At 35.8% G+C, this 25,229-nt stretch overlaps 1 protein-coding gene across 2 annotated transcripts in view; it reads left to right on the plus strand.

Annotated features, from left to right (window-relative positions):
* Positions 1-25,229, plus strand: part of LOC128090691 (lipoxygenase homology domain-containing protein 1-like) — a 214,046-nt gene that overhangs the window by 73,554 nt on the left and 115,263 nt on the right. For both annotated transcript variants that reach the window (XM_052703161.1, XM_052703162.1), the window contains exons 11-24: positions 1,477-1,552; positions 2,861-2,937; positions 3,043-3,074; positions 3,213-3,342; positions 6,063-6,166; positions 8,455-8,628; positions 9,279-9,491; positions 11,211-11,388; positions 13,085-13,216; positions 17,059-17,261; positions 18,990-19,079; positions 21,067-21,199; positions 21,463-21,614; positions 23,481-23,635. In XM_052703161.1, the coding sequence (XP_052559121.1) occupies positions 1,477-1,552; positions 2,861-2,937; positions 3,043-3,074; positions 3,213-3,342; positions 6,063-6,166; positions 8,455-8,628; positions 9,279-9,491; positions 11,211-11,388; positions 13,085-13,216; positions 17,059-17,261; positions 18,990-19,079; positions 21,067-21,199; positions 21,463-21,614; positions 23,481-23,635 (1,849 nt within the window). The remainder of the gene's footprint in view (positions 1-1,476; positions 1,553-2,860; positions 2,938-3,042; positions 3,075-3,212; positions 3,343-6,062; positions 6,167-8,454; positions 8,629-9,278; positions 9,492-11,210; positions 11,389-13,084; positions 13,217-17,058; positions 17,262-18,989; positions 19,080-21,066; positions 21,200-21,462; positions 21,615-23,480; positions 23,636-25,229) is intronic.

Here is a 25,229-nt window from a genome sequence, read left to right on the forward strand (position 1 = left end):
CTCATACAATCGAAGTTATAGTAAAATAGCCTAATATTCTTTTAGTATTACCAATTAGATCCTAAAGATGCAATTGGATTTTTTGTTTACAGTATCTGGCCATTAGACAAATAATAATAATAATAATAATAAAAATCAAAGTGCTTGCAGTCACAGGATTTGTTTTGTAAAATCTTTTGCCTAAATATTGTACAACATAGCACATTTTTTGAGCCACGTATCAGAGCTGTGGAGGCAATGTAAAATGTGTTGTAGGATAGTTCTCTACCTGACTTTCTCTCTTATGCACAGTCATGGTCCACTCTTCCCATATTTACAGATAGAACATCTAAGCTTTTTCTTCCATTTGTTTCAGAAATATCACATTGTTTTTAGTCTTTTTCCAGGAGTGCCCATAGCTGGGTGCCTCTAATCAGAGGCAGTGCTCAGATACCTCTGAGAATGAAGAAGTAAAGACAAGGTTTTCTCTTAGCAGCACTCTTCGCTGCCCTACTTCTAGATGAAGAATTGTTGCAGATTTTGTTTACTTGCTTTGTCACTTTTTGTGGCTGCTAACTGACGTAGAGTGCAATTAATGAATAAGGGTTTCTTTTTGAATAAGATGATTAATAGAAAATCCCTAGAGATTCTTGGGAGTTCTTGTTCGTAAGATTACGTATGTCTAGAAAGGAAAACAACTTTGAGGAAAATCTTCACATGAAGAAGATCTTGCTTTTATTCTTCACCCCCAGTGCCATATAGTATGAATTTCTCAGTGAAAATCTGCCCTTGATTATCAGCCTTCTACTTTAAGGATCCAACTTACCACCCCCTTTGTTCTGGGCTCATTTGAATGACATTTTTGAAAACTTGGGCAAACTGAGGCTTCTCATGAAGCTAATTATAAGCCACTGATTCTAGAATTTATTATTTAAAAAGCAGATGAAATGCTAGTATTGTGATAAGCAGCCATCTAATCTTGGTGATATTTCAATCAGTAAAGCGAAATAGTTTAATACAATGAGTAAATGAAGGGAGATGTGATCTTAAAGCCACAATGGCCAGGTAGAGAGCTAGCAGCTTTGCTGGCCCACCTCCAAGTTCTACAGTACTTACAGCATGTAAAATCTTTAGTCCTCCCTGTAAGTGCAGCCTTGACTATAGAATGGAGCTGCAGATTTTTCAGTTTCAGTAGAATCAATCATAGAATCAATCAATCATAGAATTACCAAAGTTGGAAAAAACCTCGAAGTCCAACTATCCACCTATTACCAGTATTTACCTACTACACCGTGTCTTGGTACAGCACCTAAATATTTCTTGAATGCCTCCATAAATCATGACTCACTGGGCAGCTCATTCCAGGACCCAACCACTCTTTTGGAGAAGAAATTTTTCCTAACTCCCAACTTGTGAAGAGAGAAAGCCATAGGAAATCAGAATCCACTAAATCGGCCTTTCATTAATTAACTTTTAATTTTTTTCTTTAAATATAAGGAAATGGATGGTATCTGGACAAAGTTGTAATCAAGGATCCTGTAACAGATCTGGATTATACTTTTCTTTGCCACAGGTTAGTGGTATTTGATTTTTAATACATTTCTAATTGCCCATAGATTTTCTTCTGAGATGTACTTTCAGATAAAACACTTTTCCTAAAAAAGTGAACTGTAATTATTAGATTCTTCTCATAGCTCTCTGAATTGCACCTGTCCCAAACCTCTGGTGTGTTTCAGTTGATGAAAAAGCAATAAAAAATTCTGCCTTGGAACATTTCACTCTTTTACCTAGTGAACTATGTAAGAGATGCTTTTTTGGCATATTCTTTGTACTGAGTACTTTTGGTCTTACACCTTTGGATGCATTCTTCTGCACTGTGAGGTGGAAAGCTTTCTCAGCAGAGGCTTGCCTGGGAATTTGTAAACTTGGAGATCTTGTGGATCTCAGCACACCTTTTTCTTATTCGCCTTGCAGCCTTGGGTTGCAATATATCTTGAAGCAATCCCACCTTCCCTGCCTTTTGCTCTGCAGGTACTACTGCTCTGTACTGCTCTGAGTCTTCCGCTCTGTAGCTAGCTTATTTCTGATTTTATGTGCTCCTGGTGAAGTCCCAACACCTTATGGAATAATTATAAATGATGAAGTGCAAATACTAACAATGGTACAATCCAGTTGTGTGAGTCTAGCTACAGCTTGCCAGTGGCACCTCAATTCTATTTTTCTTTTCTCACTTCTCCAAGTGAATAAATAAGTGCCTGAGACAGCTCAGAGTGAGTGATGTGCATACTGAAGCTGATCTGTGTGTGAGTAAGGGCTTTCTGCCTATCAGACACAGCACCTCATCTTTGCCTGACCTAATTTTTATTCTGTATTCTAGATGAGATAAACTGCTATGAGGAGATCTATAACGCTAGTTTCATACATAATTTAGGGAGAGTTCAAACCCATTTCAGGCAGAAAAATACAGAGTATGTGCTAGTTATTGTTAGAGCTTGATGCTATTCTTGCTGATGCTGCTTCTATAATGTGTGAATCCTTCAGGCTCAAATGTAGTACAATAGCATTGTAAAAGAAGGTTCAGATGTGATAAGGGTGTTGTCTGTGTGTGGAACATGTAACGGTTCACACCCTGATGTAGCCTTCTTGCAGACAGGACGAGAAAGCATTTTGATCACTGCAACTTTGATTATTGGTGAGATCAATATGACAGCTCTAATCTGTATTAACTGCCTTAAGCCCTTCTATCTCTTTCTGTTTAATCAAAAAAGAAATGGAACAACAACAACAACAAAATTCAATACTAATATTCAAATACCATGTATATAGTATTGTAGAAGTTGCCTGTCATAGTGATTTTACTGAAAAGTGTTCTGTTTTTCAGATGGCTGGACAATGGGCAGGACGATGGCAACATTGCGAGAGGACTGACTGTGACAGATGCCAGCACATTTCCAGGAAGTAAGTGAAAATCGGTGAGGAGGAGGACCCAGGCTCACAACAACTGTGTCAAATGGAATGAGGATGCTTTGTAAATTAATCATATGTTTTTTTTTATCTATATAGGGAAAGAGCTGGAGATGAAGAGAGAGGAAACTGTAAGGAATTGCTTCTATTTTTATTTAGAGAATTCTAATTGTACTTTGAGTGAAACTATATCAGTTGTTCTCAAGTATGTCAAACTCTTGTGTATCATCTTCTCATAAGTCTTTTCTGCTTGTTGTTTATAAAACCAGTGGGCTGCTGAAAAGTGGAAATTTCAGGAAGGCAATAAACTTCAGCTTTACAACAGGCTCACCCATGGTTTCATATGTCTCTATCCAGACAGCAGCGTTGATGCTCTTGGTGACAAGAAGAATAAATATGGTAAAGTATTTTTCACGTGGGTGTATGCATAAAGATAAGGAAAAGGGGACTTCATATTTCACTGTGCCTTGTGTTTGATTCCTGTCGATATAATACAAAATTTTCTTCCTTAGAACATTTACATACACTCTAAGACACAAGTAATATACTTTGCTTTAACATAAAGCATGAAAAAATCTGATACGTTTTCTTGCCACTGTCTCTCCCTTACAAAATATAAACTTTCAGTCATCTGCAGTTTGAGCAATCCCACAAAATGTCAGGCAAAGACAGACATAATCTGTTGTAAATAGATCCATCCAAGCTAACAAGTTAAGCTTTCCAGGTATATTTTATTTGTAGAGGGTGTATATATGTTGTATATGTATATCACTTGTGTATATATATATGTGTGTGTGTATATTATGTGTATATATATATATACACACACAATTATGCACATATATATACACACACATCTCCTTTTGTTTCCATCCTTGTCATCTACTGTAATGGCACTCTTCCTGTTCTTTCTCTTTATCAGTTTCTACCTTACATGTTACTAAAACTTATTAGAGCTAGTTTCATATTAGGCATGCATTTTTTGATCTTTGTACTGATGGAGTTGCTTGGCCTTTCTCGTATCTTCCTAGGGACCTTACATACATCTTTTTGCAAGTGGTAGCACAGAATCCTGCAGGACACACCAAAGATTACATGGAGAGCAGGGGAACACTCCTTAACATAACCTGTGGAAGCACCTCAAAAAAGCTACATTGGAAGTGGCCTTTTCTATGTTATAGCAAAACTCCTTTTGTTATCAGTTTTGGTCCTTTAGTTCAAACACTGGTGATTCAAACATTGACTAACTCAAATCTTCTCTCTGCACCTTTAGTATTAGAGAATGTCTGAAATATTTGAAAATACTGGCAACAGAAAGGAGGAGTGTCCTTTCTTTTGGAAGCTCCATTTAGGATCACAAAATGTGGGTTACCTGGTGACAGACCATACTGTCTGCTTGTAGTAATTTGTAATCTTTCTAATTCATCTTTGTTGCTTTTTAATGCTACGTCTTCAAGTGATGTTTTGTGCCAGATTTGATTTCACAGAATGCCACAGAGTTCACAGTCTCCTAATGTGCGGAGTTCAAGTTTGTACTCCAGGCTGTTTCATCCCCTTTTATAAATTCTTGTTTCATTATGTCTGCATTTTCAGACATAGATGTGTGAGATATTTATTGCATTCCATACTGTTCTAGTACAGTTTCACCTGCTGGATATACATCAGTGTGTGTAAAATTGTGCAAATATCAAATCTGTTACACAACTTTCAAATATAATCAGTATCATTGAAATAATTAAATATATTAGAAAGACAATTAGATCAAAACCAAACTGATATCTTTCTATCTAAACTATCAATTAATCTAGATGGGAAGTCAGAAGAGCAGACACTGTCACCCTATGTTCCCATTTTTATAGTTCAGTGTACAGAATCAATACTAGTACAAAATGGATGCAAGCACTTATCATGTCAGCTTTCTTCCTCCAGAATAAGATCTTTCTCTGACGATTTCTTTCAGATTTATTTGAGTTACTTAAATGTGCAGTAGGCAACAGAGTGGCTAGATTGGTCATGTGCAACAGAAATCCATACATGGTGTCTTGGGAACTGTTGTTGAAATTTTCATTTAGGATCCCTGCTTCTTTTTGTATGCTTTGGAATAATGTCTTCCAATCTAAGCTATCTACTTCTTTTTTCAAATAAAAAAAAACAAATGTGTTTCAAATACTGGTAAAACTTCTTATTTATCTTTAGCACATCTAAAGAAGTATAATATAATAGCATAAAAAGCATTGAAGGAAAAATTCGTAGGTGGAGATTTGTTCTAGTGTTTTTTAATTTCTTAGGGAGCTTTATCTCTATTGTAAAGTGGAAAACTCATTTGTGATTGTTATGTGTCCTCCATCTCTTGCCCAAAGGGCTGGAAAACCCATCTATGTCATATAACTTGTGACATCATTCACAGGGCACAGTGATCACTGACTATATAATCCCAATTATCCTGATGAGAACCTGAAAATCTTATGTCATGGATACCACAGGAGTCCTCTAGAGACAGCTGCAGTGTGCAGATTGGGCAGCATAATGTCGTGGTACATCGATTTAAAAAAATCATCTGTTGCTGCTGGGAACACTAAAATTGGCACAGCTTTAGTTTTCATCAGTATTTCTTAGCTATAAGGTAATTCTTTGGAATACTGATCAGATTTGAAATTTTCAAAGCCGTGAGCTATTCTTCAAGGTTTGCTTTAAAAAATTCTAGTATGAATACACATCCAAAAAAAAAAAAAATCTGCTCTCCTACCTGAGAGCTGCATGTTACCTGCATGATTTGTTATTTACCAAGTCATTCATTGCCATAGTATGGTGTGGTTAAATACATCATAGATCCCAACTCCTTTTGACAGATTTTTTTAAAGCACGTATGCTCCCTAAGAGACATTTTTTCCTTGTCATTAACTTCTAGAACTTTTTTCTCGAGGCAGAAAATTAGATAGTTGTCTCCAGGCACCCTCTCCTAAAGGAATGAGGAGGGGGATTCATTGATCAGCAAGGTCAAACTGTTGAGTTAATACAATTGAAAATGATACATGATTGGTTGTAAATAAACAAAAATATGAAAGAATATACTTTCATGCTCCAACCTTTTATTTATTTTTTTTTCATTTAATTCTAAGGACTTTTCAATGTAATTGTCAAAAAAGGAAATATTTCTGTATTCAGAAGTCATCAGATACCCCATCTTGCTCTCGCTCTTGTCAATGGCTATGCAACTGGAAAGGTAGGAAATACTGCTTCTGGTTTCTGCTTCATAATGACATTTCATTGTCTGATTAAAAACAGTGCTGTTTTTATTCTGCCTAATACATAGTCATGCTTTTAGGCAGTTAAGGATCTAGAAAGTGCGGAACTGAACCCAGGAAATTGTCAATAGATAGGCAAATTTAACTCTAGGGCCTTCTCTCTTTTTCTCACAGTTTACTTTTTACTTCTTGGTAGAACTTTTAATAGCATACATAACTTAGTGCAGGAATAAAGAATTATTCCACGCCAGTTTATATTATGTCAGCTTACTATATACTGCCGAGGTACCTGGAATACCCTAACATTACCTCTTTTTGGATAAGTATCAATTCTAATACTGATTTTAATTGTCACCGTGGTTTGTCTTTTTTTTTTTTATTATTTTTTTATCTTTTTATGTAACCTGCCTGTCGTAAATCAGCGGAAGAATTCCAGATTTATTTTGATCCACACTGGTTCTCAGTCATACTGTTGTCTTTCTTTCTCAGCACTTGGAGTATGCAAGTGAGCTGTAGAATTAAGTACTTTCTGATGAAACTTTTTTTCTGTTAAAGAAAGGAGATGTTTTTATTATTATTATTATTATTTATTCAGAGAATAATCTCACAGGCAAACTTGGTCCTGTTCTTTTCTTACATTATGTGAATTAGTATTAGAGGGAATGAAGTACTCTCAGTAGAGCTAGATCTCTCAGTGGGAGCAGCATCAGCCTGCCAAGCGAACTGTCAGACCTCCTTGCAGGACTTTCTAGTGCTCATATTCATTACCTTAATTCCATACAGGGAACACCTTGCAGTCTGTCATATTATAATATGTCTTACTACAAAATGAGTATTAATTGGACACTTAAATTTAAGCCTTCTCTCTCTCTCTCTAATGAGTATTTTACGAGTTTGAGCAGCCTATTGAAAATCTGGATCTCTATTTTCTTGTTTTCAGTCTTGCATGACTTGTCTTCTCAGATAATATGAGAACTGTTGTTATGTGAAAACTTTTGAGATCCTTGAAATGCCAGCAGGTAAATGTAAAGCAAAATGTCAATACGAAAATTACAGTTGACCTTAAAGTACACATTTAATTACATTTTTGAGTATGAAGCTAGCTCAATTCTTTAACAATCACTTCAAAAATCCAGCCAGTTTGTTCTTTACTTTTGAAAGTAGATTAAAGTTGATAGGCAGGTTTTTTGAGTATGAAGCTTTTTTTCAGAAGGAAATACCTTGCAAATGAATTTTTTTTTTTTTTTTTTTTTTGAAAGTGTGATTCTTTGAAGTCTTAATAATATTGAATCAGAGAGTGATAGAGAATCATAAAATTATTTGGGCTGGAGCTGACCTTGATCATCTAATTCCACCCACACCTGCTGTGGGCAAGGCTGCCCTCTACCAGCTAAGCTGCTCAGGGCTCCATCCAGCGTGGCCTTGAATACCTCCAGGGATGGGGCACCATAGTTTCTCTGTGCCAGGGCCTCTCTTGGTGAATAGTTCCTTCCTAAGGTCTAATCTAAACCTATCTTCTATTAGTTTTAAGCCATTACCTCTTGTCAGGGAGTGTAGTGATAAGAAAGAGTATATCCATTTGTCACCCAATATGTTCTGATGTTTGAAAAAAATATGAGATTATGTAAGCCAGAGGACTTTTAAGTTTTAAGAGTTTGAGCTGATTACTATCACTTTATTTTATCACTTTTATTAAAAAAGTAGTTTTCATAAATATGTGAATGATGATGGAGTTAATTTGTTTAAACACTTGTATATTGTCTTTCATACAGTGAAGTACAAAGTCTGCAAATCTGAATAGACAGACATGAATATTGTGATGCTCTGTACTTTCGTATAAAACCTCTGACTCTGTTTTCTTGAAACGAACATAAACTACCGAGGACAATCACTATTTGCCACCATCATGCAAATAAGAGTAGCAGAAAGGTCATTTTTGGTCTATGTCAGTTTTAAATTCCATTCTTCTTTGCCAGGTTTGTCAGCTGCGACTTGACTCTTGCAGTTGAGGTACTCCGGTATCTTTCAGGTTATTCTCAGATTTGTTTCATTTTAAGATGAACTGTTTCTGTGCTTAGAAATACAACATTTTAGAACTTCAGTATTAAGACTGCAAATCTGGAAAATATGGAGAAATTTGCCTTCTAAACTGGTAGAATCATGGAAAATCAAGGAGTACGGAAACCATGTCATGATACTCTCTGTTTTGGATTTTGCTATGTCTAACAGTTAATATAATTTATTATTCCTCCTTTGTCAATGTTAGAGCAAAGACAAGTCTTGCTGTGAGCTCTGCATTCACCTTCAACCAAATGGTTGTGCCATTCTCGAGTCAGCGAGGAACCCAGGTCACACTGTAATGTTCAATCTTCAAGGCAAAGTAGCTGATGAAAAAACAGGATATGCTGGAATTTCCAAGGAATTTGTTGTGCATGTCAAGGTAAGGTTTGGGGAGATAAATTAAGTAGACTTTTCTAAAATTGTAGAATTTTCAGTAGAAGAGTAGAATTTTCTAAAATTTCTAAAATACTATTGTGAAGTAGGTCATATCTAATCTGAGAAGTATAAGCTGAAAGAATGATCCTCTTCCACCAGATGGACTAAAGCCACAATTTAATAGATTGAAATTTTCATTTTCTGCTCTTCTTGGGCAAACAATGGTGATAGTAGCTGGTATGTGCAAATAAGAAGGGCTTCAATTTAGAGAAATAAAAATCTCTCTAAAATGTTTACTAAACCTTCTAGAAATAGGAGTGTGGGTACATACAAGATGGCTGCATGGGAAGCTATTCAATTTTAAAGGGAAACAAGTTCCTTAGCTTGCCACACTGCTTGAGATCTGAATGTTGCTCTGTGCTACTGAGTGATAAAGAGTAGGGAAGATGATGGATAGTGAGAAGTTTCCACTGTTCAGATTGGTGTCTGCACAGAAGGAAGCTGGGTGCATACTCTAATTACTTTCGAAATTCATTTATGCATAGGAAATATATAAGTACTTAAAATAAGTCAGTATGAACAGTATCAATATCAAAGACTAGCGTGAAGGAAAGCTGCACTATTGACAAAGGACTTATTATCTTTCATTTGAAGGGTGTATTTCACCATGGTGCCATCATTCTGCTCAAGACAAGTCGTTGCCAGGCTCTGACTCTCAGATCTGATGGGGGCTGCAGTGGAGCAGGTCAGCAGCAACAGGAATCCTACTGGAGGGTGCATAAAATTGGCTCTGGAGTCTGCATGTTTGAGAGTGTGAGAAACCCAGGAATGTACCTGAAGATCAAAGATGGCCAGTGTAATGGAACAGTAAGCACTTCTTGTTTGTATTTCCATCTGCAGATAATTTGAGTAGATTGTCACTGACAGGAGAAAATCTTCTTTGTGTTGCTTGGATAAAAATTTGATGAAAGCATTGTCTGGATTTAAGGTTTTTCAGGACATTTCCTTCATTTCTCAAGGAAAGACAGGGGAATATAGCAAGACAGGCTGTCACACCTATTTGGCACTTATTTATAAAAACTACTCAATATTTTAAAATATGATCATGTGTATATAGTTAAAATTTATTTGTCAGATGATTCTGTGTCAAGATTCTGTTGCATTAATTTGAGATTTTAAACAACTACAGTTCTACTGGTATGTACTTGTTTCAGAAGATGTTGGAGCCACGTTGGCATCCCAGCTTTTACTGAATTCTATTTTGTCCAAAATGAAGAACATGATTTTCTTTCTGAAATACTTTGTCATTTATGAGCAGCTTTTATATGCAGGAAAAAAAAATATGTTTGGAGAATATGGTTGAAATATTCTTAGACCCATATTCTTCATCTGATTGGAATTTAATCAAAGAATTTTTACACCTGAGAGGATGAAAAAAAAAAAAAAAAAAAAAGAGAGAAAAAAATAAACATTATAAACATTATTATTTGATCATTAAGCTTGTTGTTTGCTAATTCTTTTTCAGTTTGCTGATAAGAACTGATGTAATTGTTTGGAATGTGGAATACAAACATGTTCAGGGATTTAAACTGGTATTAAATCTAAATAAATTGATGATAAAAAAAGGACTAATGAATAATTAAAATGCGAGGAATTTTATGCTGAATTGACTTTTGCAATGTAGTTCTTTTCAAATGAACTAAAATTCACAGACCTACTCATGATTTTTATCTGAGAGTTTAACTCAATTCTGTATGACATAGAATCAGAGCTGAGATCCTCAACAGTTTTGCTCTTGCTATCAGTATACTCTGATCAGAGATTTAAAAAAAAAATTAAAAATTGATCCGTATTTTGAATGCAGGCTTTCTGAATGTCTTGCTTTTTTCGCAGCACCCGCACCACAGGATAGAAAAGAATCTTTCATGTACAGTCTATTTTGTACAGTTTATTTTGAGCAGTTACTGTATTTTAAGGTTAAAATTACAACATGTGACCGGGTGCTCTTCTCTCTGAGACATGTTAAATTGGGATTTCTGTAGTCTGTTTCTGGCTACTAGCCACGAGAAAGTTGTTGTATTCTGATAAATAGTTGAATCCAAATGCAGTTTGTTACAGTGGCTACTACATTCATGTGCATAGTGCTTTTAAATCCACAAATATATTCACTTATCACTGTTAGAGCACCAGATCATTGGAGTACTACACTGAGGTTTTGGTTGACTAATACATTGAAATTGATGCTATAAGTGTTGTGAAATGAAGAGAAAAAAATGTTTTCACATTCCTTACCCTTCTAATGGCTTATTGAATGGGAATTTCTCTGAATATATCCTGGATTTTGCCTAAACCCTAACATGATTTGGAATACTTTTTTTCATTTGCTCATATTATTGATTGGCCTTTTTGTCGTGGAGGACTACACAGAACCAAGATTTGGGTAATAATGTAGCACATTATGAAGACCCTAAAGTTAATCTGAAATGTCACTAGAAAATAGTAATATATAAGTCTTAAGAAACATTCAGCTTACCCAGATACGTCAGTGCAATTGCTGATTTCAGATTTCTGTTTTCAATTTCTTAGGGCACGGGTGATGAATACTGTCATTTCAAAATTGAGAAGAATTGGGAGGCTGGATCTGTAAGTCTGGAATCAGTGCGGAGTAAAGGGATATACGTTGGTCTCCTTCCAGATGGTCAGACCAAGCCAGTCATTAACATTGGAGAGAGCAACACTTTTTTCTACCCGCAGGTCATCAAATGTATGTGATTTCTTAATATTGCAGTTTGCCTAAGTGACCAGTGTTTCTGACAAAGTTCAAAACAAAAACACGTAAGATAGATCATTTGCTTTTGCCTTGTTGTTTTTAGTAATTTTAAAAGTGAGAAGTTTTATCACACAGTTTGTCCAGGGTAGTTAGTTAATTTTGCTCTATTTTTTTCCTTTAATAAAAATAAAGGGTGCTGAAGAATTTTTATTTATTTTATTTTTTTTTTAACTAAACAAATAAATTTTGGAGCATGAGAATCAAAACAGATGACAGAATAGACATGGAGTTGACTCCTTGGCCTATTCCCCATTCTGGCTACAGATTCTAGAATCTGGGGAGATACTATCTTGCTTTCAGATACACCATACTTTCCTATTTTATAGGGAAAGCTCTAAAATTTAGAGAGGGCATATGTAGCAGAAATGCTAAGTCATGGTCTGAACCTCTGATTGAGCACCTGGTGGGAAGGCAGGGCCAACCCAGAGAAGTTCAGGTGCATGCAATGCCCCTGAGTGACTGGAATGGATGAGCCAGGGTCCACCCCTTCCCAAACCTCACTTAAGGGTTGCAGTGGAGGTGAGAGTATCTTGCTGGAAATCCCTGGATCACTGTTTGCTTGTCTCACTACCTTTTGGAGAATCAAATTTTTAATTTGGTGAGGGATTTGGAGCCAGCTGGCTGGGATCATTATTGTAGAAAATAAAACTATATCTGCAGTCTTATCTAAAGGACATAAAGAGAACAAGAAATGCAACAACTAATGGCAATGCTAAAGTGGCCATCAGTTGAAAATTAAGAATTCTGTCAGGTTTTTGTCAGACAAATGAAGAACAGACTCAACTTGAGGGCTTCAATCCACGAAGGGAAAATATGAAAACACAGACCCTGTTACTTTTGTTTCATGTCTTTAATTCTGTTTCATTTATTTCGTCACCAAGACATATGGTATTTTCAAAGTCACTGTGATGGCATTGCTACCATTCAGTCCCTGCTTGCGGCAAGGTGCTGAGAGTATTTCAGTCTCTGTGCCCTTATACACTAAAGCAAAGTTTTTTTTCTTTGCAGCCTTTTGGGAAGTGCATGGTTTTCAATGGAAATTCTCAAAAAAGCGGGGCTTACTGATGCTGTTAAAGTGAACTGTTACTTTGTTACAGGCTGGAGTTCTCCTGAATTCTTGTTACCCAATAAAAGGAGGAAAACAGTAGTTATTGTTTTCTATCAAAGCAAGAAAGATTTGTCTGTTTGCTAGTTCATATTATCAGAAATGGCCTCTAGCAGTTTTCATTTCAGCATTCCTACTCTTTAAGAAAGGAAATACTGTGAAGAAGCTGATCTTGTGGAAAACCACATTTGAGCAGGTCATTTTATTCATGCCTTGGTGTGAAACTGCTACTTAGATTTTCAAAGCACTAAAATGGATATTTATTGGTACATCATATTTATTCTCTACTTTTTGTGATGTTGCTAACAACAAAAGCCTATTACTAGTAGCTGTGTGATACACAGAGAAAAGATTTTGGTATCCATCGTGTTGAATTATCAGTAGGTCTAGTATTAGTGTTTGTCACATATGGACATATGGAAAGCTTCTGAGGGGGGGGGGAATAAAAGAAGTAGCAAATGATTCGTAAATTTCTGTAATTTCTGATTACTAATTTCTAATAACTGAAACATTTGATTGTTTCAGTTGGCTGGGTAAATCCCACAGGAACTCCTGTAGAAACCACTCAAGAGAAGAAAGACTTCAGAGAATCTGAATGCTTGCCAGGAAAAGCCCAGTGGCAAACATCTCAAAGACCTTTGGTTTTTCCACCCTCAGGTAAGAAACAGTCAACAAATCAGTTCTGGTACAACATTAAAGCATGTCTGCCTCCCATGCATATTTGCAGTTACTTATCTGAAGAAGGGAAATGTATGGCTTTTTTAGAGTTTTGACCTATGCATACATACATACAACATAAAAATAATTATTTTTTATTTAAAAGGGGCATTGAAAGGTGTTTCATTGATTAGGCAGTGATTATAATTTATCTGTTGAATAATTTCACATTGGTATTTTTTGAATATGTAACCATCTATGGCAAGGACTGCTTCTCCTGCTTCTGTGGAATTTAAGAAGCTGATATCACCAAGAGCCCAATCCAAAGCTTTTGGAAAGCCATGGAATATTTCTCTCAGATTTTCTGCTTTATAATTCAGTAGGAGAAAGAGTAAGGCTTTAATGTGTTGAATGCTAGTTTGGTTTATCTCTAGCTAAGCAGGTAAGAATAGTTAATTAATGTTCAGATTGCAATTTCAAAGTGTTCCCAACAAGTTTGTTTGTTTGTGAAGCAGATGCCAATGGTATAATCATTCATAAGGTATAATGTTGGAGAGGATTTTAAATAAACTCAGTTGGAACAAAAAATTCTGCTTGAATTCAAAACATAGGTGTGGAATATTATTAATTACTGTTACTTTTTTTTTCTATCAATGTTTCCATTCTTATCTTAAAATGGTCACTTTCTGTTTCAAATCTATCAGTCCTCATGTTATATTATTGTGTTACAAAGTCTACCCAAATCACTGTGGGCTGTTGGCAAGTATGGTGATATACTGTGCATTTCAAAGCCATGGCAACAGCTTACAAACCATCAAGCCTGTTTTCAAAGGAGTAGGATGTTTCTAGGAGTGGATACAAATGATTCCTTTATAGAAACAATATCTCCATAAAGTTGGTTAAGTAAGCACTATTAGCACTTCAAAGTATTTCTGACATTTCTATGTCTGGTCTTTGCTTACAGAAAAGGGACAGAAATATCAGGTACTCTGACATTCAAAGAAAATACATTGAGTAAGAGATTTCTACTTAGAATCATAGAATCACAAGGTTGGAAATGACCTATAAGATCATCCAGTCCAACCGTCCCCTCATCACCATTGCTACCACAAGCACTAAACCATCTCTCACAGCTCCTCATCCAGACACCTCTTGAACACTGCCAGGGACGGTGACTCCACCACCTCCCCGGGCAGCCATTCCAGTGCCTGACCACTCTCTGAGAGAAATGGTTCTTCCTTATGTCTAATCTAAACCTCCTCTGGTACAACTTGTGGCCACTGCCCTGTGTCCTGCTCGTTGCCTGGGAGAAGAGGCCAAACCTCCCTTCAGGAAGTTGTAAAGTGCAGTGAGGACACATTTCTTTGTTCCTCATGTTTCTGAAATCATGTTGAAATTTGAATAGCAAAAACATATCTACAAGTCAAAGTGAGGAGATTGATGCCATTAGCTAGCAAAAAGTAGGCACAGTTTGTAACATGGAGAAAAATGTTGTGATTCAGTATTAATAAACTGTATCTCCAAGAAACAATTTTCTGTACATTGCACGTTGCTTTCCCATATGTCTGGAATATTATTAGTTACTATCAGTTTTTTAACACATTTTATTTATAAAGCTAAGTAATATACAAGTAAAGTCTGATGTAATTTCCTTTAGGTTTACATTGGAAGTGGTGATACACAGGAGTGCAATAAAATACATCATGTCTATTGTACAAGATTCTGCTGTAGACGTTCATTTTTCTGATGGTTCACTTCAAAAGTGTCACTCAATCATACAATGTTTGGGGACCAAATTACTCTTGCTTTGCTTTAGATTTAGGATAAGTAAATAAAAAGCAAAGTAATTTTTATGAAACTGTGTGAAGGATTGTGACTTCTCCATAATTTTCATGCAGGACTATCAGAATGAATTTTTCTCGCAATGGATTTACATCATGGTGCCATGAAGTGTATAAAATCCCATGACTAATCCAGAGACCATCAAATCCTCTTTTCAGATTGGAATATTTTTAGCCTGCAGCAAATCAATGTGACTGATTTCCATTTGTAAGAAGTGCCAGTAAATTATGAGGCAAAAAGCATTCAATATCTCTGAATTGTTTGTGAATTATAATTTTTTTTCAGGATGCAGTACTTTGTGCTTGCAGTTGGTGCTTTGGGCAGCAACAACACAAGAAGGGAATTCTTATACTAAGTATAAACAGCAGCATGGATTTCCTTATATTTATTAAAACCTTTGCATTTCTTGAATCTTTTAATGCATTTGTTAGGGAGTGCTTGTGGGTCACATCACTTAAACAAGTAGGATGTGGTGTCAGATAGCTTAAGTCAGTTTGTTTTGTTACAGATGAGGAACTACGTAGTTCTGGTTAGAGAACGTATTGCTGCTCTAAGAATGTTAAGAAATCACACTGTCAAAAAAAATTTAATGGATTGAAGCAACTATTTTGCTATAGTTACTGAAAGACACGTGCTATGAAGACAAAGAATTCATTGGTCACAAAAGTTTTGTAAGAAGGAAGTCCCAGGGATTCATGACAAGTTTTTTTTACATTGTATTCATGCTTTTACTTCATTGATGACATGATACAGCTCAGTGAGTGTTACAAATTTGTCACAGATTGCTGTTTGTTTGTTTATTTATTTATTTATTTATTTTAGTATCTATATTGAATTTGGCTGGAGTGATATTAATTTTCTTCACAGTAGCCAAATTGGTGCTGTGTTTCAGATTGGTGTTATCAGCTTTGATAACACAGTGGTGCTTTACATATTTTGGGTAGTGCTTGTCATAGATTGGGAATTCTTTATGAATTAAAATCAATGTGTCAATTTATGAATTCAGCAATATTTTAAGTGATTTTATGCACCTGGAGCCTGTGGCCTCTAAAAGCTTGGTTCATCAAATGTGACTTAATGGATGAGAAATGAGCTGTGGGATACAAAAGGCTGAAAGAGCTGAGCCTTTTAGACTAGGTAAAAGAAGTTTTTCTTTACAATAAGGTGAGGCAGTGGAGGCTGCCAGAGATGTGGTAGATGCCCCATCCCTGGAGACACTCAAAGTCAGGCTGGATGGGACTCTGAGCAACCTGATGTAGCAGTCGGTGTCCTTGCTCATTGCAGGGAGTTGAACCCAATGATCTTTAAGGGTTCCTTCCAATTAAAAAAATTATAGGTTTCTATGAACAGAAAATTAATCTGAAGTGCAGATAATGTTCATCTTATTTAGATCATTAACAAGTCTATTTGCAGCTTTTTGAAAAAGAACCATTTAGGAACTCTTGCAGGACACAGTATATAGGCACAGTGGATTTTTTTTTGTCTTTGCAAACTGAGGGATTAAATCCGCCTTCTGTGTTTGAGCATATTGTAAATTTGGGGGAAATAGGACCTGCTTGTTCCATGGAGGGTTCATGGAGAGGAGTGTGTAGAGGTGAATTTATGGTTGTGATATTACTGAAAAGACACCTGATGTTTGCAAACTCTGTTTGTTTTTTTTTCTCTTAAGTAGTACTGCACTGCTGTTGTCTTATTCATACAGATCCTCCCTTAGCCTAAACACTGGCACTATATGCTTAATTATGATTGGGAAGGGCTTTTTTCTTTTCTAGTTGAATCTTGTAGCTGATCCAAACAAGACATTTTCCTCATTTGTCACTGAAAAAATACAATCCCCTCTTCTGTTATGGTCTCCTTATCACAGAATCACAGAATTGCAGGGGTTGGAAGGGACCTCTAGAGATCATTGAGAATTACTGAGGTTATGTGCTGATGTTACAGCAGTGACTGGCAGTTTCATGTCAATTTTCATCTCCTGCTTAATGTTCTGTATTTCACAGAAGAAATGAGAAATCCCCAAGTTGGTGAGTGTTCCCTTCCTTCATCTGATGACTGGAAAGTGTCAGTGCTGATGGGAAGTGCCGGAGCTCGAGCAAATGCCACTCTCTGGATATATGGAGATGGAGGAGCAGACGGACCAATAACTCTTGGCAAGGAGAACAGAAAGCAGTTGTTCCTTCCTAGGCAAGAGGATGAATTTCAGGTAGTTAATGAAGGCTAAGAACATTACTTTACTGTGTTTCTTTCCAAAGATTATCCTGTCATGTGAAAAGAAAAAGTATTTTTCCCTCCTGTTTACACATAAAACAAATCTCTCTAATCTCTGTGTATTCTGCATTAAATCAGCTTAGTGCAAAGAGTTAGCAGTGGAGGAGACATTCTTTCTTTCAATTTCCTCTCTCAGACATTTATTTCTCTAAGACCATTGATTTGAAACTAGCTTTAGAAACTGTCCGCTCCAAAACAAATCACATATAATGCAAGACTTATATATAATTCAGGTATCTTTAGTGATGAAATGCTCTTGTGCACAGTCTTCACGGGCATACTTTAAAGGGATTATCATGTAACTGGTTCAGTTAAAGTTGATAACAGACGTTTTTCAGCCACCATACTATAAATACCTGGAATGCCAGAAGTTTTATTGCTGAGAGACCAATAACTGAAATGTTATCATGGTCATTAAAACACAGAATTTCACTATATTGTTTAAGAAGAATCCCACTTTCACTGTGACAAGATTATTTCTAGATGGGCTGAGAATAAATTATTGAAGGAGCTAATATTTCTGTTTTGCTGAAATCTTTCTGTCTGAGATGCATGTGACACATTGCTGTCTTCAGATAACTGAAGCAGAAGTTGTAACTTCTCACATTTTTCTGTAATTTTCACATGTTGTGTAATTTTTTTTCTGTACTCATCCATTCTTCCAATGCAGTCTTGGCACAAATCGAAACTAATTCTGTCAACAATATTAACAGACAGGAAGATAAAAAACTGAGCATTGCACTTGGTTAAGCACATTGGCTATGTATTCTGATCCATGGGGAATCCTGTTCTCTTAATTAGTGAATAATTCATAAGCAGCATTGAATAATGACATACTCGTGATGTTAATCTGTAGCTCTTAAGAGATGGACAAGTTTCTTTTTTCTAAAATGAATATTGCCTCTTATAGCTCTGTGCTCTGTATAACGATATTGCGAGCATGCAGGATCTATTGGCACCTGGGGCTACTATTATGATTCTTTTACATCATGCTCACAGTATTGCTTTCAGACAAAAAACAACAAATGTCACCAAAGTGCTTTTCAATCTTTAGTGCAAAATAGGCAAAGAAACTCTTTGAGTATGAGCTTTTTCTACAGTTCCAGCAGTTCATGGAGCAAAATGGCTACCAAAAGCCTGTGATAGGCAGTTTGGATTTACCTTTTTTTTTTTTTTTTTTTTTTTTTTTTAACTTTTTACTTTATCAGCAATATGCATGACCACAAAAAGTACAAAAATTATCTGGAGAAGTGAAAGCCATTCATACGTGGCCTTTGCTCTCCTACCTTACTCATCTGAGTCATCTTGTACATTTATGTTTTGTAATACACTTAAAATAATCAAACAGCCATTAGTCAGAAAGGCTAATGAAAGATTCACTAGAAAAGGTAGAAAACATGACAGCAAAGTATATTCACTGAACAGCTGCAATTTCAGGCATAAAATACATAGGCCTATGCTAGCAACTAGGCTACTGCTTCTTCCATGTGTATGAGAGACTGAAATATCTTTTTGTCATTAATTGGACACTGTTATATAGCAAGGTATGTCCTTTCTTAATCAGTATGTAGCCTCTTCTGCACAAAATTAATGTATGCTACCTACATTTTTGTCATTATGGTTTATGGTAGTTATATGTTGTGTTATTTTTGTTTTAATTCAGGTTAAACTAAAAAGAGTTGGGAATATCTACAAGATAAGAATTGAACTTGGTGAATTACTGAATAAGCAGTCAGAGTGGAACATACGAAGGGTAAGATTTTTATGATAAATCCTTTTATGCTTCATTAGTTTTTTGTGTGGACTAAAAGCCCATCTTTTCATGAATCAAAACATGCTTTATGTGGTACATTTTTATTGCCTTGTCTTTGGTTGCTTGTGAGACAACAGAAGCACTGACGCAGTCTCCCAAAATGAACTTCTGAACTTGTTTGCAATTATTCTTTTAGTGTATTCCAATTTTAGTATATAGGTGGCTTATGCAGTTTTTCTTCCTACAAGTTCACCTATACTCCTAGAAGTTTGCATCTATAGCTACTTCACAGCTATAAATTCAACTATGAAAAACTGACAGTGATTGAGCAACAATTATTTTGTGACAAGTGCATGCAAAGAATGATCAAAGTTTAAGTATAAACTCATTATAATTGATGCAAACGTAATTCACAATTATTTTCAAGGAAAAAGAAACTACTGCTTTGAATTCAGAGTTATTTCTTCTTTTCTGCTTCTATTCCAGCTCTACTGTTCCTATGATAGGAACATTTGTCAGATTAAATTAATACTAATTCCTGAAAACACTGACCTCCATGCAGGATGTCTTTCATAATTGCGGATAAATATTTGTCTTCTGTTTCTTATTTTGAATCTGTAAAAGACATAATCTTATTCTTTGGCTTTTCAATTATCTTAAAAAAAAGACTGATTTAGAGATCCAGTATTACAGAATAATAAGAGACTTTGACATTCATCCAAAGCCCTTAACTGTAACCCCACCATAACCATGTAAGCGTAAACATTTCAGTTGCTGAAATAATTGCAGGAATCTTAATTTCCATCCTGGTGGTTACAGCATATTTCTTTAACATTTGACTTAAATTTCCTAGAGTGACTCTGGCATTATTTATGCAAGATGAAATACATTATGTTGAAAGCTGTGTTATCTGACCAAGCAGTTAATATTCGCTATTGTTACGAATCAGCAGGGGGAGCTCTGCCAATAAACATTAGAGATTATGAATCTGCTGCAGAAATATTTCTTGTTAGAATAAATACGTGGATTCTTTGGATAAAAGAAAGTGGGTTTTTTTTTACAGAATATTTTAGTGGAAAAAGATGATGGAAAGACATTATCCTGATTTCTTAAGTATTGGAATGCAAACGTGAATACTTATTTTCATAACGGTTCAGAAAGCTTACGTCTGCTATATCCACGTTAAAAAGAGGCAGTTTTCTGCTACTGATTTCCTTTTGCTCATAAAGGCCTATGGAAAACTGCAGTAGGCACTACTAATGCCAACAGAAACTACTCCCACAAAAGAAAACGAAAAATTGCTTTAGTTATAGGAACTAAGTAAAGCAGCAGTTACAGTGTACTGTGGGTAACAACTAGAGAATTTAAATTTTTCCTGGGAATAGAGAGGGTGTTGGCACTGTGATTTATTTATTTATTTATTTCCTGTTCCACTATAAAAGCCAAATACAATGTGAATTGGTTTAATATTTCAAAATATCTTTTTGCACCTTGGTAAAGAGAAAACAGGTGATGACTTCCATTTCCATTTTAATATGAAGGCATTAATCTTTCTATGTCTTCCAAATACATGGTCTGCCTTAACCTCGCTATTAGAAGTACTCTAGACAGTGTTATGCATAGAGGGGGCCTGCTGACAGAAATTACATTAACTGACATTCCTTACGGCAGAAATTTTATTTACAATTTTAAACTTTTATTTAGATTTGTTTGCTCCAATATTAAGTTGACTTTAAAGTTCAAGACATTTACAAAGAACATAATCTGGCATTTTCATTTGCGATACGAATATGGATCCTCTGTAGTGATGAGTAAAGTAGTAAAGTGGTAGCTAAAATAAAAAATGTTTTCATACTGCAATTTTGTATGTCGTTTTTACTCATCATGTTATTTTTTTCTGAAGTAGAAGAAAATATATAGAAAATACATTTTTCAATGGAGAAGCAAAACACTGGAAAGAGTCATGGTTAATCTGTTTCTTCCTTAGGTGACACTGCAACACCTGATGAGCAAGAAAACTCTGAATTTTCCAGCAAACACATGGTTGTCAAAGAGTGATGATGATAGGGATTTTGTCTGTGAGCTTCCATTAGTGGAAGCTGGAAAACCTATTTATCCAAGTATGTGTGAACATCACAGTTCCATATGTATTGGTTACTTGGTTTTCAGTATTACTGTCATCTAAATTATTTTCCATCTGCTATATGTCCATAAACGTGGCCTTAGCAACCTCGGAAACAAGCAGATTGAGTTCTGGAGAATATATTCCAGTAAAGTAATTACAAATCATACTTAGCAGTATTGTTTCCATTAAGCTGGAATGGTGAGTAAAATGAATTGTAATTGCACTTAACATATTTTTTCTTTTGGTTAAATTTGGAAGTTATTTTATATCATGTTAATGTCTACACGGGTGACTTGGAGCAAGCTGACACGGATTCTCCAGTTTATCTGTGTATCTTTGGAGAAAGAGGAGATTCTGGTCAAAGACTTCTGCAGAAATCTGGTATCCCAGTGAAATTTTTGAGAGGAAAGGTAAGTCTGAAACAATTTTTTCATCTATATACATATAATTAAGTAGCTCTTATTGATTTTAAGTGTTCCTAATAAAGAAAAGATCATAGAATCACAAGGTTGGAAAGGACCTGCAAGATCATCTAGTCCAGCTGCCCTTCCATCACCATTACTACCACAAGCTTCTAAACCATATCTCATAGCTCCTCCTATCTCATCCAGATGCCTCTTGAACACTACCATCACTGTCAGATCATAGAGGTTTAGCAAAATAATACCTAATAGCTAAGCAAAATTTTTATGTATCCAGGAGTGATTAGAATGAGTAAAAGCACAGGCAAGCAACGGGGAAGAAAAATTAAATGAAGAATTCCAAGTGATGAGAAGAGCTGCCTGTGAACATAAAACATTCTATCAAGGTATAGTGAGATGCAGGTGGAAACAAACTCCCCATGTTTTTTATACATGGGTCAGAGGGGGCTGTTCAAAGTGCTGCATATTATAGAAGTGGATGGGTAAGGGAGTGGATTGAAGGAGGAGAGGTAGAGCAGGGCCTGGGATATATCATTTTGTGTCAAAGGTAGTTGAATGGTGACTTGAACAATATGTTTTAATCCCTACCACAGGTATTTGCCCAATATCATAGAGAATAAAGAAAACCTTTCCTAAATGCCCACTTCCTGTATGCATCTGCTTTGCTGCAGAACCAGTTAAAATTTTCAGAGCAGCTACAGCTGTAACAGAGGTTTGAAGTGCATTCTGCTCTATACATAGCAGGTTCTTTCAAGTGCTAAATATGCTGATAAATTAACCCCTCTGTTTCTCAGTTGAGCACCCAAACTCATTTGCATCTTAGATTTTACTGCCAAAAGCTGTGAATGTTTAAACTCTGTAGGTAAAACAAAATAATACACAGATGTGTTTTGTGGAAAAATAGATGCCAGTGTTAGCAGAAAACACCTAGGTACTATAAGTAATTCACTAGGGAAATCAGTTCTGCTTCAGTGGACTCTTTGGTGGTTGCTGTAAATAATGCATAGAGCCATAAAGATAATGAAGATTAAAAGAAGTATTGAAAAGCTGCAGCTCTGCCTTTGTACAATTTGAGGCAGGGATCCTTCAGAAAGTATGGCTTGTGATCATATATTACGGATACACAAGGGAGAAGTGAAGCTGCACAGTCTTAATTCTGCCATCTGCCAAGGACTGAGAACTTTACAGATATGAATTTTCTGATGTAGTTCATTCCTTCATTTTGCTTTTGCTGAGAAATGTGATTTGGACAGTTGCATTCTGAGAGACAAAGCCATATGCTGCTTATTGTGACAAAAATTTCCAAGCAGAACCTTTCACTTGCTCAGCTTCATGCTCTTATTACAAAAACCTTTGTCAACTGTAAGCACAAGTCTAAGAGATTAATAAGGGCAAAGTGGTATATCAGATTCTAGTTTTGCTGAGCAAAATAGAACGTAAATAGCAGAGATGAGACCAAAAAGAGCAAAGGATGAAAATGACTATTTAAAATAAGCATTAACAAGGGAAATAATTGCCTGAAGGGGTTCTTACTTCAACAAGAATTGTTGTAAGCTGTGATATACTGAGATAATAGTGCAGAGCTGTGGGCAGCATTCTGGATGATGGATGAAAAATCCCCACAGTTAATTTGGGATTATTACTGCATTCTGATTTTTAGTTGTATTTCTCATTTGGTCTGATATGTAACCAAAAGACATTTACCTTTAGAGTACAACCCCTTTGACACGATTCAACTACCTGTAAAACCATCGGGGCATCATAAGAGTCGGATCAGGCTTTTAAATGCTGATACTTCCAGATTGTTTTAACGTTGGCAAATTATGTAGTGCTCTCTTCTCCTCTGTCTCCTAGGTCAATGCTTTTGAAGTGAAAGCTGTATCTCTTGGAAAGCTGCAGAAGGTGCTGTTGCGCTGTGAGGCTAATTCAAAGTCTCAGTATTGGTACTGCGATAAAGTCATTGTCAGAGAAGATGAGAATAACTCAGAATATGTTTTCAATTGTGAAAGGTAGTTTTTACAAGAATTATCTTAAATATAGGATAGATTCCCAAGAGTGTCTATCATTTCAGTAACAATATTTTGCCAATAAGAAATACTAAATATGATTTTTCTTCCAGGAAAAGACAGAATTGGACTAATTTGCAGTTTTATAAAATCTACAAAGTGTGTTGCTTCAGAATAAACTGCTTCAGTTCATAAGATTAAATTATTACAGTGTGATATGGTTACTAGATTATATAGTGTACCTCATCATACAAGAATTAGTGCTATAAATGTGGCTTACATTTCAGAATGCATTTTAAACTAAAGTGTATTTCTAAATAGGAAAGAAAACAGAATTGAAATTCAGAAATAGCATTCATTCTCAGCTCAGAGTAACATCTGTCCTTGCACGGGTAGCACAGCCTAAGAATAATGCATGCCAAGGCACTTTGCTATATTAATTCTGCAATAATTACCCTGCTAGATGTTGATCAGTAAAAATTATTCAGTGGCAGAAAGAGAAAAATTTTAATTCACAGCTTTTCTACAAGGAAGCTCTGCCTCTGAAAAAGGATTAAAATAAAGCAGTGGGGCCCAAATGTAAAGCAGAAATACTGTGCTCTGTTCAAGGAGGAGAGCAGCTTTGTGTTTCAGAAATCTCTCTGATGCATCATACCTGTGCTCAGGTTTTAGCAGAAATGGTATAGATAAGCTGCCATCTAGTAAGACAAAAATTGTTTCTTAGGGACTACTTCTTACACAAAGTGGCAAATTTTCAAGTTAAAAATAAGGAACCTGAAAAATTTACAGAATTCCATCAAATAGTTATGTGATTTAAGGTACAAGTTCCTGTGTCCTTTATTCAGGATTTCTTCACAGCTGAGTATTAGTTGTGATACAATAATACAGAGAAATACATTTGTAGCTTTTACAGCAATTTTTATCTGAGAAGTTTCTTTTGGGGAAGTTAGAGAAGAGGGGATTAATAAACATGTAGAGAAAGCAACTGAAAAGCAATAAACTTAATAGGATTGTTCTGAAGTTTACTTTGGGTTTTATTTGTCAGCAAAAGAAGCCTTTAGAAAATAGTGATAATTCTGTAGCTCTGTTCTAAGGATTCTATTTCTTTCTTTTTTTTTTTTTTTTTTTTTCTGGAGATAAAATTGCTGGAACATTGGCATTGCATTGATTGGCATTGCACTGATCCTTTTCCTGATGGTTATTATTATTATTATTATTATTTGAGTCTGTTCCTGCAGTGGCAGACATCTCTCTGTTCCTGTGTCAGTTTCATGCTATTTTTTGGTGTGAACTTGTCAGGTAGGGGCAGTGAGAAAGAGCAGGAGGAGCATCCAGGCACAGAAGTCTGACACTGTCTAGGGATAGACAAGGCTTCAGAAATTTAGCACTTGTTACAGAGCCACTTCTCAACAGCTGCTGAAAAGGCAAATTTTGGTTTGCACCTTTGATGCACGTAGGCCACCTGATAAGCAGCAGAACTGCACAGAGACTGAGGGCTGGGTATGGAGAGTAAGGCAAGGGGAGCTTCTGCAGAAGGGATGGATGAGCATGTGCTGAATGGCATTTTGTCCTTCCTTAGGGAAATGAGGAACAATAT

The sequence above is a fragment of the Tympanuchus pallidicinctus genome, unplaced genomic scaffold (genome assembly GCF_026119805.1).
Source record: "Tympanuchus pallidicinctus isolate F22 unplaced genomic scaffold, pur_lepc_1.0 scaffold5, whole genome shotgun sequence".
In the NCBI taxonomy this organism is placed as follows: Eukaryota; Metazoa; Chordata; class Aves; order Galliformes; family Phasianidae; genus Tympanuchus; species Tympanuchus pallidicinctus.